Here is a 16,331-nt window from a genome sequence, read left to right as displayed (position 1 = left end):
CATCAAGTAAAAAACACCTCCTTAAAAGGTTTGATTTACACTTCTTTTATTACGGCAAATGTCAAGCCTCCACCACAAACTGAGTTGAACAGATATGAGACAAATAATATGAGGGACACTTGATGTTGCACATATATCTTGTAACTGGAATCACTGCAGTTCTTTTAAAACTAGCTGGCAGCATTCTCCAACCTTGGCGGGCTCCGAGACAGAGGAGAACTTATTGATTTGCGAGGTGACGCCCAGAGACCGGGCCAGGTCCTGGGCTGTCTGGTCAGAGGCCACAGTCGTCCCTAGGGCCACCAGGAGCCTAAACACGGCCTCCTTGTCGTGTACCGACTCCAGAGCCGTGCTGGCGACCGACAGACACTGGGCCTTGCCCTCCAGGTCACTCTGGCCGTGCAGGCAGCCCGCGTAGTTCAGCACCAGCGTGGCCAGGGCGACGTGGATGTTCTTGTTGCAGACCGACGAGAGGTCGGCCGCGCGGGACAGCACGGCCTCGCGCTGGCCCAGGAGCAGGGCGCGCCCCTGTCCGCCGCTGAAGCAGTTGCACAGCGTCCGCAGGGCTAGCATCTGGTTGGCGGGGCGACCCTGGGGCTTCATCAGGCTCAGGAGGTGGTTGCACAGCTGGACCCCTTCCGCCTCGCCACACAGATGCTCATTGACCAGGGGGTGGCGCACTGCCAGTCTCAGGATGTCCAGCACAGGGAAGACAATGTCTGCACAACAGGGGTAAGAGAGAGTTTGAACAATCTAGAATAGAATAACGCCTACAAACGTAAAACGTGCATCTAAAATCCCTACTTGTATTACATAGATTCAAGGGACAGATTCGAGACTTCATTTAACTCGCAGTAGGGTCTGGCTGGAATACAGTGACTCTTTGTTCCAATACCTTCTGGCCACTGGGAGGCTTTCCACAGGAGGCTGATCTGCAGCGTGGTGGGCTGCTCTGCCGAGGACAGGTCACTGACACACAGCAGCAGCTTCTCCAAGCTCTCCAACACCTCCTCAGAGAGCTTCTGCTCCTGCGGCGCTCCACCATTCAGCTCCCTCAGCTTGGCTGGCAGGAGAGGGACACAGCGCACGCACGGTTAGCCGAGACCCCGGGCGTCTTAGTGAGGTAAGAAGCGACGTTCCGAGTTCAGGAGCCATCGTGCTTACCGAGAATCTGCACGGAGTTGGCCTGGTCGAAGGTCACCCCGTCTGTTTTGGGGAAGTACATGTTTGCGGCTGTTTGTCTGCGGGCGGCGGATGTGTAGGCCCCGCCTCCTGACGCGTGGAACAGAAGGTAACGGGGTGGTTAAAAGTGTGTTGATACACTGTACATCACTGGTTTGCTCCTCACTCATCATCCCATCATTCCAAAATTTGAAACGGAACACCACCACCGAGACAGGACAACACCCGTTTATTTCTAATTCAAACGTATTCAACCTTGGTAGAAATGCATCGCAGTTGACGTTTGCATGATGACCTGTGGAGATCCTCTCTCTGAGCCTCTGATAGCTCCTACCTGTGAAGGGGTCTGTTCCAGCTGCAGGCATCCCTGCAGGCATCTCCGATCCTGGGATGTACCGGCCAGAACCTTCAGAAACACGACCCGTTACAACATGGTCAGTAACGAAAGCAGGTTCTGAACGATTGCCATTCATAGCTGTTTGCCAATGCTACCGTAATGTAACTCTGGTTTTGAACGGATGTACCATGCCCAAATGTTAATGAGGCACTTGGGTTTGTGAATCGTGAAATTAAGTAAGTTGCATTGTTATGATTCCTACTAGAATCAAATAATACCTTAACCTCAAAATAAAATCTCCAGCGTGTTACCTGTAAAAGGATCAGCTCCAAAGCCTGCTCTACCATCAGAAGCGCCAGGAATATATCTGCCCGAACCTATAGGTGAACAAAAGCAAACAAGCGTTGATTACCAGACAATTGCATGGGACCACACGTACGTTTCACTTAGCTGTGCTGTTAGGATGTTATTTATTGGCTAGGTCTGATCACACCAAGGTTCCATCTCAGTCTGTCTACCTGTGAATGGGTCGACGCTGCTGGGCTGGGCCGGGCCCACAACAGCTCCTTTAGTGTTCTCTATGATGAAGTTGGCCACCTGGTCCAGGAACATGGGGCTAAGGTCGTTCTTCTGCAGGAAGTTGTGTGCCGTGAGCCAGGGGTCCTCCGAGACATTGTAAGGGAGCTTCATGGACGGCCCTCCTTCGTTTATGTCAATTGTGAAGACAAAGTCATATTCCTAGAAGTGTGGAATAAAAAGTCTAGTTAAAGTCTATTGTTCATCGCCTTCTGAGCAATAATAACCTGGACAACATATATACAGTTAGGTCCATAAATATTTGGACATTGACACAATTTTCATCCTTTTGTCTCTGTATACCACCACAATGGATTTGAAATGAAACAATCAAGATGTGCTTTAAGTGCAGACTTTCAGCTTTAATTTCAGGGTATTTACATCCAAATCAGGTGAACGGTGTAGGAATTACAATACATTTTATATGTGCCCCCCCCCCTTTTTAAGGGACCAAAAGTAATTGGACAATTGGCTGCTCAGCTGTTCCATGGCCAGGTGTATGTTATTCCCTCATGGGAGTTCGTTATTTCATTGACAAGGAGCAGATAAAAGGTCTAGAGTTCATTTCAAGTATGGTATTTGTGTTTGGAATCTGTTGCTGTCAACTCTCAATATGAAGTCCAAAGAGCTGTCACCATCAGTGAAGCAAGCCATCGTTAGGCTGAAAAATCAAAACAAACCTATCAGAGAGATGGCAAAAACATTAGGTGTGGCCAAATCAACTGTTTGGTACATTCTTAAAAAGAAAGAACGCACTGGTGAGCTCAGCAACACCAAAAGACCCGGAAGACCACGGAAAACAACTGTGGTGGATGACATAAGAATTATTTCCCTGGTGAAGAAAAACCCCTTCACAACAGTTGGCCAGATCAAGAACACTCTCCAGGAGGTAGGCGTATCTGTGTCAAAGTCAAAAATTAAGAGAAGACTTCACCAGAGTAAATACAGAGGGTTCACCACAAGATGTGAACCATTGGTGAGTCTCAAAAACAGGAAGACCAGATTAGAGTTTGCCAAAAAACATCTAAAAGACCCTGTACAGTTCTGGAACAACATCCTATGGACAGATGAGACCAAGATCAACTTGTACCAGAATGATGGGAAGAGAAGAGTATGGAGAAGGGAAGGAACTGCTCATGATCCAAAGCATACCACCTCATCAGTGAAGCATGGTGGAGGTAGTGTTATGGCGTGGGCATGTATGGCTGCCAATGGAACTGGTTCCCTTGTATTTATCGATGATGTGACTGCTGACAAAAGCAGTAGGATGAATTCTGAAGTGTTTCTGGCAATATTATCTGCTCAGATTCAGCCAAATGCTTCAGAACTCATAGGACGGCGCTTCACAGTGCAGATGGACAATGACCCGAAGCATACTGCCAAAGCAACCAAAGAGTTATTTAACCCTCGTGCTGCCTTCGGGTCACATGACCCAAAGGTTCATAACGAACCATCGTTGTGTTTACCCAATTTTACCCAATACAAAAACAAATTAAAATAATTTTCTTTTAACCTTTGCAATGTGGGGGGTCTGAGACAGCCTAGCTGTTAAAAGAAAATGCTTCACTTTGTCTTTGTATGCGGTAAATCTGTCGCAATACGACGGTGGGTCACAATGACTGATGGGTCAGAATGACCCGAAGATAACACAAGGGTTAAGGCAAAGAAGTGGAATGTTCTGCAATGGCCAAGTCAATCACCTGACCTAAATCCAATTGAGCATGCATTTCACTTGCTAAAGACAAAACTGAAGGGAAAATGCCCCAAGAACAAGCAGGAACTGAAGACAGGGACGAAACCCAGCGTCTGGTGATGTCTATGGGTTCCAGACTTCAGGCTGTCATTGACTGCAAAGGATTTGCAACCAAGTATTAAAAGTGACAATTAGATGTATGATTATGTTAGTTTGTCCAATTATTTTTGGTCCCTTAAAAAGGGGGGGGGCACATATAAAATGTGTTGTAATTCCTACACCGTTCACCTGATTTGGATGTAAATACCCTGAAATTAAAGCTGAAAGTCTGCACTTAAAGCACATCTTGATTGTTTCATTTCAAATCCATTGTGGTGGTATACAGAGCCAAAATGATGAAAATTGTGTCAATGTCCAAATATTTATGGACCTAACTGTACATATAAAAAAAATAATTATCATACAAAGACAAAAATAAACCCACATATAAAATAAGAACTGAATATCTCCCGTCACCTTTCCCTCGTAGTTCACTCTTTTGGATGCCTGCTGGTTTGTCCCCCCAACTACATCTCCAATCTTCATCCATCGGGCCTCACTCTGGTTCCACTGGTACGCCTCCACCTTCTCTCCATCTTTGATCAGGCGGGTCTGCCCATCACGATTCCCTAAGACAACACTAACATCTTAATATTGTGCAATATTTCTGGGCTGGCTATCTACATCTAATGATTTTGCCATGAGAGTCCAAAACGTTGACTCAAGTCTAACAAGTAGTCAAATAATTTGCATTAGGAATCAATTAGAACCAAACTGTCTTCTCAAATACAGTTATACTTAAAATGTGTATATGTGTCATTACCTGGTTCATCAAGATGTTCCCTTCCAGGTAGATCCTCTATCTTGATGTCTCCCAGATCCTCTGTCTTGGGGTCGATGGTGGTCTTGGAGAGCTCATCTTCGAAGGCCTGCAGGTCCTGGGGACTGGCTATGCGGTCCTCTGCCTCGGTAAACACTCGGATGATGCCATCACTGTGGAGCCACAGGCATCACGGTTAAACATCAAGTACATGTGCACTTTTGTCATGTCACACATTAATATAGGTGTCCCTACAGGGGAGCAAATAATGATAGTGGACTGTCTTCCTCTTCTTTTTTTTACCTGGCACCAATTGCAATATCCCCATTGGGCAAGATGCAGCAGCACCACACAGACTGTGCAGGTAGGCGGATGGTTTGTGAACAGTCTCCCTGCCTCCATATCCTTAAAGTCCTATCCTCGCCTGTGCTGATGAAGTCTGAGTGGAGAGAACAGGGGGGACAGTGGGACCAAATGACATCTCTTACAGCTGAGGCAAAACAGTCACAAGTAATCTACAAACCAAACAATATCAACAAAAATGTGATTTCTCTTTTTAAACGGGCAACAACCCCTAGACTAAGCATTAATCTTCAGCACACAATGTTACACTTGTGATGCAACCACTTACAATAAAAGCTGTGGGGGGACTTTTAGAACTCATCATACCTGTTATCATGGACTTTATTTTATCCTACAAACGGAAGTGTTGGGTGAAGAGTGAAGACTACTAAATTGGGTGTTCCGTATAAATTACCTTGGCCATTGGGGAACACAGCCAGGCTATAGATGTAGTTGGTGTGGCTGTAGTACACCTGCACACATTCACCCGTCACCAGCCATCTCCTGATACTGGCATCATTGCTGCAGGAGAAGAACTCCATGTCGCTGACCACTGCTAGCCCTCGCACACAGTCCTCATGACCTGACACACCAAAGATCAAATATTATCAGCAGACACCAAAAGTGGATCGCCTCGGAGTTAAGGTTGACATGGCAACGCTAAGAAGTGAGCAGTGGGTGAATGTAACCGCCTTGTGGGATTTGAAAAACAACAACCCCTGCTGTGCTGCCGAATGAGAACTACACCAGTCCAGGTCTCTCACCAGTAAAAGTCATCTCACAGCACCCTGCCTTCCACAGCTTGATGGTCTTGTCTGCCGACCCAGAGAGCATCAGACCTTGCTCGGGGAGAATGATCACTGCCCACACCGCTGCCGTGTGACCCTGTCGTTCAAACAGCAACAGCCATGGAGACTCTTGTTGCTTGTCATAGGATGAAGACTGCAGCACTGTCCAACTCAACAGAAATGAAAGGACAAATCACTCCTGCTTACCTCCAAGGTCATCATGCATTTCTCGTTGAGCCAGACTTTTGCAGTGGTGTCCCAGGAACCACTCAATAATGTGCCAAACTTTCCAGCGGACAGAGTGCAAACTGCAGGAACATGACAGTTAATTAAGGTTGATTGTGGTTGTAGGATTGGGTAATGTCATAATGTTATCAACATTAACCCTTGTGCTGCCTTCGGGTCACATGACCCAAAGGTTCATAACGAACCATCGTTGTGTTTACCCAATTTTACCCAATACAAAAACAAATAAAAATAATTTTCTTTTAACCATTGCAATGTGGGGGGTCTGAGACAGCCCGACGGTTAAAAGAAAATGCTTCACTTTGTTTTTGTATGAGGTAAATTTGTCGCAATACGACGGTGGGTCACAATGACTGATGGGTCAGAATGACCCGAAGATAACACAAGGGTTAACCACGACCGACAGCCATCATTGGTAATTTTGACATGACAGACGATTAAGAGGATTGCACCTTCACACAAGGCTATACATTTTTTTTAACGTAATCAATCTGAAGAATACACATTGCTTGAGATGGTCAAGCAATGTTTACAAAAGTGTACCTGTGTTTTTGTGCCCTTTGAGAGTGAAGAGGGGCTGTGGTTGGTCCAGTGAGAAAACACATATGTTGTGATCATTTCCACCTGTGGCTATGAGTCCTCTGGGATACGTTTCACTGGGTGCGATCATGCATACACAGGATACAAAATTTGAATGGCCTGTCATGCAATGCATTTCTGTGAAGCCCCTGTCTGGACTGTTCGGATGAGAGGAGACAGAGACACATAAAACAGATTAGTAATAGATACACAACAATTCAAACATTACACAACAGCTCTTTACTACACGTAGGTCCATAATTCTGTCCTGGTATGATCTGGCTGGGTTTCATTACAGTTCCATGCAAGCACAGGTTTTATTGGGAAATCATCTGTACTCATTCATGAAAGTGAATTCTATTTATTTTCATTTTAAGTAGCCTACACATTTTTTGATCTGCTAACTAAAATGGTAAGCTTTTACTGTATTGTCTGAACATGTTCATCCTTTCACCACTGATGACTGCTGTGCTTAAGTGGATGCTAGCTAGCTACGCAAATGCTTCGTCATGTCACCCATTCCCACATACTACTTTAAATTAAGTTTGTAAATCACTGTATGATAACACAAATTAACAAAATTCCGACACATTTCATTTTACTACCCGGGACATTATGACGGAACTATCTTGTGCCGTGTTGTATAGTTGGCTTGACAAACAACAAGCAAGCTTATTGGCCTTGGGGACTAGAGCTAGTAGTACAATGTGTTAAGCTACATTAGTTGGCTCGTTTAGGAACACACTCAAAAGTATGTCGCAATCAAACTCCCTATGTTGACGCACTGATGCTTTTGTAACTACCACTAGTGCGTGGTAGTTTAATTACATTAAAGTCCGCTTGTGTGGCTAGACCATGTAACATAACATACTTGAAACGAAAGTAAGCTGGCTAGCTACACTGTAGCTAGTTTGACAAGTGTGCTATTTTTTACGTTAGCTTGCTAGTTAGTGCTAGCTAAGCAGAGAGCTTGATAACCTTATTTTTTCTGCACAAGAGCTTGCTCGCTTTACCTAATGCTCGTTATGCCTCAAACATTAGTCGATAGCCATTCAATAATGCAAGCTATATAGCATAGGCACTAAAGACATGTATTTACTATTGTAGCTTGCTACCTTGAATTGGGCACCCAGACTCTTCCGGTACGGTCCCTGGATACAGACACAAAAGCTCCATTTGGGAAAAAAGCAGTTGAGAGTCCTCTAACATCCATTTCATGTCCAGGTATTGAACAGCTCAACTTATAAGAGTTTGCCGATGCCATTTTGAATTCAAATAACACGACGTCTTAATATAGTAAACGTTCAGACAGCTAAAATCGTTTCTTGTCAACTACAAAACAGCGGAAGTAATTTCATTGAATAGGTTCCTACTCTCTTCTTCTTTGGTTGTCGGCAATCCATGAAGTGCAAGTGACGCGTCGTGCACCATTGCCACCAACTGGGCACAGAATAAGTTACTTGAGTGCAAAGGTATGCTCCAACTCACTTATCCGACCCAACCCTTTGGGTGGCTCCCTCTGATCTGAGACATAGAGAGAATTTCTACCTCCGATTACCGAGATTTGGGCTGGGATCGTTTTTACATTGTAATTGTTTTTTTAGGATGGCTTGATTCTCGCAAAGTAACATAAACTAAAACGTTGCTATAGTGAATGATTTGAACGGAATCATTTGATTAGAGCTAGATCATTCCGAATTTAAAGATCACTTGCTATGTGTGATAAAATATTTAAACCGTCTTTGCTTCCACCCAGTGGCCAACATTTACAAACACGCCATTCACGCTGGCAACGACTCGTAGCCAATGACAACACCTAGAGCTACCTAGACTAGCTACATCATCACAGTTTCAGAGAGACTGGGATGGTTTCGAGGGGCAGGGATCTGAATACGGAAGTTAACACAACAGCTAAGAAACCTTTGTAGCTAACCAACTGCTCTCATGGGAGCTGTGTCTAGTAGGTAACTATACAATTGTTTGATATCAAGAATGTTAATACAGCCATGGCATGCAACTGATAATAATTACCATCTAGTTAGCCAGGCCTGGAATCAGTTATTGTAACTGATAGTTGATTTAAGTGGATAGCTACTTAACTAGTTGTCAACTAGCCTAGCTAGCTAGGTTTCCTAATAATGTAGGGAAGATTTGCCACCACAACTACCGACACGTATCTGTTATCAACGAAAACATCCGTTTTAGTTGGTTAGATTACCTGTGGCTGTAAAGTTAGCAAGGTATCACTTCTTTATTACAATTACTGAAGAAAAAAAACATCTCACCTGTCTGTGCCTCATAATTTGTGGGTCGCCCAGATTCACGCTGTAAACTCTTGAATCTGTAAACAATTTATGGCATCACTTCATGCTTTATGGTGAAATTATTTTAATTCAGAATTAGACCAACTCAGATTGAACAAATTGACAAATGTAGTGAAAAGTACGGCCGATGTGAACCGATCAGAATTGTCCCCAATATGTGAATTGAAAGATAATTTAGTTATTACAAATATAGTCCAAATTCAAATGTTTATTACATGAGGCATAAGTAGAAAATGAGATAATATTAAAATGTATGCAACATCTTTATGTCTTCTTGTAATTAGGTGCTATGAAGTTTCGATTGCACTTTGTGGTGGACCCCAAGGGATGGCTATGCATCAGTATGGTGTTTGGCGTTTGGCTTTACAACACTGTCTTTGTTCCCAAGTTGGTGCTGCTTCCACATTACAATGAAGGACACATCCCCTGGGCCTTAGTAGTCTGTAAGTGCACAACATGTCATGATTCAGTGAAGGTACAGGGCCTTGCAAATTGATGTACAACCACCATCCCTATGTCTCTCCCCCTAGGTTATTACATAGCGTCGGCCTTATGTGTGACAGCCCTGTTAAGGGCATCCACCGCTGACCCAGGACAACTTCCACATGACCCCAAAATACCTCAGTCAGGTAAGGGGTAAAAATACCTCACACACGCCTCTTAGATTGATTATCCAATTATACAAAAAGATGTATGTGAAAAGACACTTCCCTTCTCAGAACATGCAGTGCCCAACATTTTTTTATTATTATTATAAAAAGGTTATTTTTCCAACATGAGAATTTCATGTGACTCAATTATGACTTGATAAATAACCAGGGATTTAACTTCTGCATTTTCCTACAGCAAATTACAGATTGTTTACCCAACAAAAACTTAAATATAATAAAATTATCAACATTAAATTATGATACAGAGGCTATAGTGTTTGTGGCTCAAATGAATCTTATAGGTAGATGTTATGTAGACCTCTGCCTCATGCCAATTAAAATTCACACTACATTTTATGACAAGCTCCTTCATTATCATATAATGAAATTCGCAATCTGAAAAAAGCGTGCCTTTCAGACTAAACGTGTGAAGTAAATTTGTGTCTTACTTTCAGAGCAAGAGAGCTGGCAGCTCTGTAACAAGTGCAACCGGATGAGACCTAAAAGGTCCCACCATTGTAGCCGATGTGGTCACTGTGTACGCAAGATGGACCACCACTGTCCTTGGTAAGCCTATATTTATAGGAAATCTTAATTTTGATTTAAATCAATTGCCTTTAATGGCAATAACAAACATAAGGAGGGGGGAAAAGACTGTAGAAAAAGCTAGTAACTTAGTCTAACTCCCCTTGTTTAAAATACAGAACTCCCTGCTAACTATGACTTGAGTTCACTATTATCTTGCCACCACAAGAATAATTGGCTTCCCCAAATGAAACAAATCTATAGCATAGCTACCTATAGAAAGTGTGTTTTGGTAATGTGGTTCTATTGGAGCTTAAACAGAAATATATAGGATAAATTATCCAGTTAAGGTAATTTATATTTCAATTACCAAATGAAAGCAAATTAAGATAAACATAACGATCAAATACAATTTAAAATTTATGACAGCCCATCTTGTCAAAGCAGTCAATGACAATGAATTACCTTTGTATGTATTACCTTTGTATCTGTGGTATAGTTGTTTGAAAATGGTGTATATTTTTTTTATAGCATGGAAAATTGTTCTTTGCACTTGCTTCTTGCTTACAAAGCATCTGGTGGATCTAGATTTAGGCCTAGACTGGCATACATTCAGCTGCTATTACTTGCTCTGACTATACCTTGCTTAAACTTTACCACAGATATTCAAATCATGGATAAAGATGCAAAATGCGCTTTTTAAATTCTAGACCCTAACTGCATAACTCCCAATTATATGCTTACAGGATCAATAATTGTGTAGGGGAGGACAACCACTGGCTCTTCTTGCAGCTATGCTTTTATACTCAGGTCCTCAGTTTGTTCACTCTGTTTCTGGACTTCTGTCAGTACTACTACTTCCAACCCCTGTCTAAGTTGGATCAGGTAAACATTCAGAAGGGCTATGCTGGAATCGCTGTTATTATATTTGTAATCATTTCAAGAGTGCTGTATCATACATGTTTTGAATCACAAATCCTTCTTGTTATTGTTCTCTTGTAGGAGTTCACCACTCTCCACGAGGTTGCCTTGCTCAGAGGGTCAGCTATCATGGGGCTGATGATGTTTGGAGGAATGAGCAGTCTCTTTCACACCCAGATTACCGGCATCCTCTCAGTGAGTGACACACTCCCAGAACAGTACTGGCTGTGATTGTGTAGTGATATGACTTTGTTAGAAAGCCTGTTGTTGAAGTGATGATGTCGAAAAAGCAGCTCACTTAATTCAGTATGTGACTGGTTGATTTTACAGGCTTTATTTATCGGTGTTGAGGCTGTTTCTGTGCTTTATGCTTGTTTCATTTGTTTAGGACACAACCACTATTGAGAAGATGTCTCAATTCACAACTGACACGTGAGTTAAAATTACATTACATTACGTCATTTAGCAGACGCTCTTATCCAGAGCGACTTACAGTAAGTACAGGGACAGTCCCCCGAGGCAAATAGGGTGAAGTGCCTTGCCCAAGGACACAACGTTCTGATCTATAGCACGATTCCCTAACCGCTCAGCCATCTGACCCCCAAAATGTTAAAATCCTCTCTTTTCAAACAACATGGTTTTAGAATTTAGTTGTTATTCTCTCGTTCTAGAAAAGTAGTTGAAGCCTTGGTGGGACAAGGTTTTCCAGGGGTAATTGGATGGGAATAATTTGCTTTTTTTCCAATGCAAACACTTCAGTGTCCTTTTGCCACCAGTTATAGTCTTTCTTCCCCCATACTAAGTTCCATTTTAATAATCTGTGACACTAAACCACAATACATGGCAGTTATTATGTAAGTTAAATGTTGTGACGAGTGCTGCTTTTTCTGTGTGGTTAGATTGGTGGTTTCTGAATGCCCATTCCATACCAGTTGACTGCCACTCAAAATGTGCTACACACACATCAGTAATAGTTGGACCGTGAGTTTTGCATCAGTATTGCATGATGTGAACTCTCTCCCAGATGCAGGTCAAAGAAATCCTGGCAGTTGGCTCTGGCGGAGGTGTTTGGGACAAGTTGGAAAATCCTCTGGTTTCTCCCTCTGAGAAAGAGACAACCGCTTCGACTCGCATATCACTTTGTTTAGACAGAGATGCATTTAAAGAGCCTCTTTTGTGCCATCTGAATGGAGAGACTCCTGGTTTGAGACACGCATTTGAGCTTGAAGTGCCAGTATTGGTTAAAGTCTCTAAGAGTAAGGGAAAGATTGACTGGTCAACATGCGTCGTCTATTCTGCTGCTTATAGGTAAACACATGGGCCGTAGTCTTTTGAGAAATGCCTTTGCTTTAGTCTTCACTCAAATGGCATAGGCTTAAGGGATATTTCCAGTTTCAGGTTGATAAAAAGTGGCCTTAACTTATTTTATTCAAGAAGGCATATTTTGCTGGGAAATTAGGGAAATTATTTGTCTTCTTTGATTTCAGTAGTTGTCCTTTTTGTCTTTATTTCCATGGTAGAGTAGCTGCTGTCACATAAGTGCCTTTAATTTACTGCCACACCATTACATACAATTTGTTTCTCCTAATGTATAAGAATTTTTCTGAAACCTCATTCAAGTTAAGCTTGAAATTACTGGCTAACTATTGTAAGTAAAGTCAATGTTTATTATTACATCATATAGAAACAAAATTGCGTAAAATTTAAAATTGTTTATTGCTTTCTGCAATATATTCAGGATATTCTGCAAACTTGGTGAACTAGCCATCAAATTTAATTTTTGTTGACTACTTTTGCATTATCTGGACCATAACACAGAGGTACTACTCTTTTGACATGGGTTTACAAATACTAATTTACTTAAATGTGCCTAATGTATTGTAGATTAGGTGTGTGCGCGACTCTTTCTGCCTGTTAAACTTAATGCTCTGGTGGGACGGAAAGAGCTGCTGAGATCAAATCTTGCAACAACCACCAGTACCCATGGAAAGAAAAAAAAATGCACTGGTGTTGTCAGTGGTATGAAGGATTTTGACAGAGGATTTAAATGTAGAGTTACAGAGAACGTCCGTTCCAATGCCTCATCTTTAGCGGATGCATGAAAGCATACTTGACAATCCTGTGCATTTGTATTTGTGAAAGTTTGTGTCTTTAAAACAAAGAAGACAAATAAAGACAAATACAATTTATTTATGAAGGAACATATCCTGTATAAAGATAATAATTAATGAGAATAGATGTCAAATGAGTACTTGCACAGAATACTGTATTAGGCTTCATTCAGAATGATCTCATGACTTACACTGGAGTGTTTTATATTCCGTTTTTTCTTTATTTTTTTTACATGGAGAACCTATTTACATTGTGCTTTTGACCTTATTAAAGATATATTGTGGTGTATTGTGGATATTATCAATACTGTGCCTGTTTAGAAGTGCTGTCTCTTGACTTACATTGTGCTTCTCTTACTCAAACCAAAAACCCGCTGACAAATTATTAATATGTATATACACATATATATACATGTGTAAAAATGTATGAGAGAAAAAGGGAGCAGTGAAATATCAAAGGTGTATGTATATCATGATGCTTCAACAATATACAGTTATGTCCTTCATATGACATATTATATTAAATTATTTATGTTGGCAGCCCACTGTTTCCCCCCAATACATCCTGTATTGAATGTTGTAATCTAATGTTTACATGCATGCACTGATCTCTCCAACTGGGAAGATAACAACACCCTAGAGAAATCAGATATTATCCTTACCTCAGGCTACAGAAATAAGTGCCTCATAGCAAGATGTCTGAGCCAAAGCAATATACTGACCGTTAAAAAACATTTTTAATTCCTTTTTTCCCCTCCATGGGAGTGGTTGGTTTTTAATGTATATTTGATTGAATTGATAACTTTTTTTTCTTTTCTTTTTTCTTGTTAACTTCTGAAAACCATTTGCAAGTCCATGTGTTGTATTGGGTGCACTTGTATGTTGTGGCTTTCATTTGAATGATCTAACTCTTTTTTTGGCATCCAACCATCTTTCCATCCACCTACCCTATCAATATTATATATTATATTACAATAAAACCCAAATAAAAGGTTAAATTGTTCTTGAGTCCTTGTGTTTTAATGACTACACCAGTGTGGGACATCAACAAATCATTGGTGCTAAGCGAAATACAAAACACTTTTTGAAGAGAATAATAAAGAACAAGCATTTTTTTACACAATATATTGTTACCATAGTTATATTATTAAGTAGGAATGCATACCATAAGTCTTCGATTAAAGAATAATGGCCAACCAAGAGTTAATTTAATTTTTAATCTCTGGTTGAACATGCTTCATCAACTATACAAATTAATCAAGTGGCCACCTGTTATCATTATAGTGCATGACATCTGGTTGAACAAAGGAAATAATTATATGCTCCATAAACATGAACTAAGCTTGTTGGATGCAAGCCTTGTCTACAGTTTTATTAGCAGTCTGATTGGCGGTATTAGTCCGTTTTGCCAATCCTGGACTAGGATTAAGTCAGAATTCTTTTTAATCGGTCATTATTTACAGATAATATAGTTTTATACCCCGTTCCATATGGGTTTTGTTAAATCCAAGCATCAGTATATTATTGATCTTTACACAGCTTGGTATCTGTAAGGCGTATGTTTACAGGTCAGACTAAATATTTTTTGCAGTAATACCTTGCTGAATACAATTAATATTAATAGTGTTAATAATAATAATGATTATAGTTAATTGAATTAAACTGTATTTTAGAGAAGTGGACTGAAAACCCCTGGTCCTCAGGGCCCACTGTCCTGTATGTTTAGATGTTTCTCTGCTCCAACACACCTGGTTCAAATGAATGGGTATCAAGCTCTGCAGATGCCTGATAACGACCATTCATTTGAATCAGGTGTTTTGGAGCAGCGAAACATCTGAAACATACAAGACAGGAGGTCCCCAGGACCGGGATTGAAGACCACTGTTCCATTCATTTCATTTGGTATAAATTGTATACAGTTGACGTCTACAGACAACCTAGCCTACAGACGGCATTTAGAGGTTAAAGAGTGAGATTCAGTAGCAGGTGTCTGTAATAATATGTATCGATTGACCTATTGATTTCTCATTATCTCATTGTATTTGAAAAGAAGAAAGCAGAAATCCAATTACAAAACTGTTAAGCCTAATCCTGTGAAATGTATTGACTTTCAAAATCAAAATCAATACAGACTTTGGTTTGTAAGCCTAAGACTTTTCTTTCTTCAAGCCTACAGTAAAGAATGGGCCATTTATTCATTGTCTAATTGAGCTGTTTTTTTATTAGGGCACAAGATGCATAACCTGTATGTCTTGGACTTAACTACAGGTGAAGATGGTTTGAATGAGCCTTGATAAACCATCCTGATCATACAAGATTCAGATTCATCTTGATTCTGAAGATACGTTTTACAAATGGTGTTCTGGATTCTGAAGAGGTATGTTCTTAAACCACTGATCAGTTGACAACAATTAAAGATAATGATTACTTTATTATTTCCATACTGTTTGAAATGTTCTGAATATAATAAACAATGTTTGACCTATACCTTGCAATATTAAGCTCATGAGCACATAACCCTTGGTTATGTCCAGGAGAGAAATATGCCTATCTATTAACTATGTTTCTTGTATCATTGATAAACTGTTATTATTCTGTTTTATTATGCCTGCATAGCCATAAGTTGGGTCTTTGTAAGGTGTGACTATGAAAGGCCTGTGTCGCTGATGTAAGTCAGAGGTCACAATAATGCCAAAGTGTATAATGCCATGCAACTTTGAATGAGGAAAATAGAAAGAGCGACAACGCTATTTCCAGGAGCCCTATTTAAATACCTAAACAAAAGCAATCTAGCATACAGTGTCCTTTTTCAGTGTCGGCAAAATGCTATGTTAATCATTTTTTATCCTCCCATATTGTGATACCATATACTCTCTTGATTTCCTGTATTCATTGTCCAGTCTTCTGTGATACTCAACTTGAGTGTAACAGACACCTGCACCTCACATATGTGTAATAAATACATTGATTTTGTCTTGAACTTGTCTTAAAATCATCTTAACTATTCCTTTCATTGACTTGGCACTTACAGAGCAATTGGGTATTATCTAACTGTCTTCTTTCCAAAGTGAGTGCTCACCTGTTTCCTGGCAAGTGCTCATGTGAATGAGAGAGGGAGTCATATAGGTGTTGCTATTAATGCAGCACTCAAGGTTTTATTTATTTGGAGTAACTTTCTGAATGCCATATGGTCTCTAA

General features: G+C 40.9%; 2 protein-coding genes across 4 annotated transcripts; one reads left to right on the top strand and one right to left on the bottom strand.

Moving 5' to 3' along the window:
• Nucleotides 1-34: 34 nt before the first annotated feature.
• plaa (phospholipase A2-activating protein) lies at nt 35-8,058 on the bottom strand. Its single transcript, XM_062449012.1, has 14 exons — nt 7,718-8,058; nt 6,567-6,760; nt 5,985-6,085; nt 5,754-5,874; nt 5,405-5,572; nt 4,951-5,086; nt 4,651-4,820; nt 4,305-4,456; nt 2,038-2,257; nt 1,831-1,896; nt 1,517-1,588; nt 1,165-1,272; nt 896-1,063; nt 35-719 (listed from the first exon to the last, which is right to left on the bottom strand). The coding sequence occupies exons 1-14, from the start codon at nt 7,864-7,866 to the stop codon at nt 151-153; spliced, it is 2,394 nt and encodes a 797-aa protein (XP_062304996.1). The 5' UTR covers nt 7,867-8,058; the 3' UTR covers nt 35-150.
• A 353-nt stretch (nt 8,059-8,411) lies between these two features.
• zdhhc21 (zinc finger DHHC-type palmitoyltransferase 21) lies at nt 8,412-14,126 on the top strand. Of its 3 annotated transcripts, none has more exons than XM_062449014.1 (8): nt 8,412-8,562; nt 9,211-9,369; nt 9,457-9,555; nt 10,032-10,143; nt 10,848-10,986; nt 11,104-11,217; nt 11,411-11,454; nt 12,053-14,126. In XM_062449014.1, exons 1-8 carry the CDS (start codon nt 8,547-8,549, stop codon nt 12,168-12,170), a joined length of 801 nt encoding a protein of 266 aa, XP_062304998.1. In that variant the 5' UTR covers nt 8,412-8,546; the 3' UTR covers nt 12,171-14,126. The 3 variants fall into 3 exon arrangements, with proteins under 3 accessions (XP_062304998.1, XP_062304997.1, XP_062304999.1); XM_062449013.1 differs by having other exon boundaries at nt 12,047-14,126; XM_062449015.1 differs by having other exon boundaries at nt 8,438-8,566; nt 12,047-14,126.
• Nucleotides 14,127-16,331: the final 2,205 nt, after the last annotated feature.

The sequence above is a fragment of the Osmerus eperlanus genome, chromosome 23 (genome assembly GCF_963692335.1).
Source record: "Osmerus eperlanus chromosome 23, fOsmEpe2.1, whole genome shotgun sequence".
NCBI classification, from domain to species: domain Eukaryota; kingdom Metazoa; phylum Chordata; class Actinopteri; order Osmeriformes; family Osmeridae; genus Osmerus; species Osmerus eperlanus.
The sequence above is the reverse complement of the archived record's forward strand: the minus strand, read 5'-3'. Positions and strand labels throughout refer to the sequence as shown.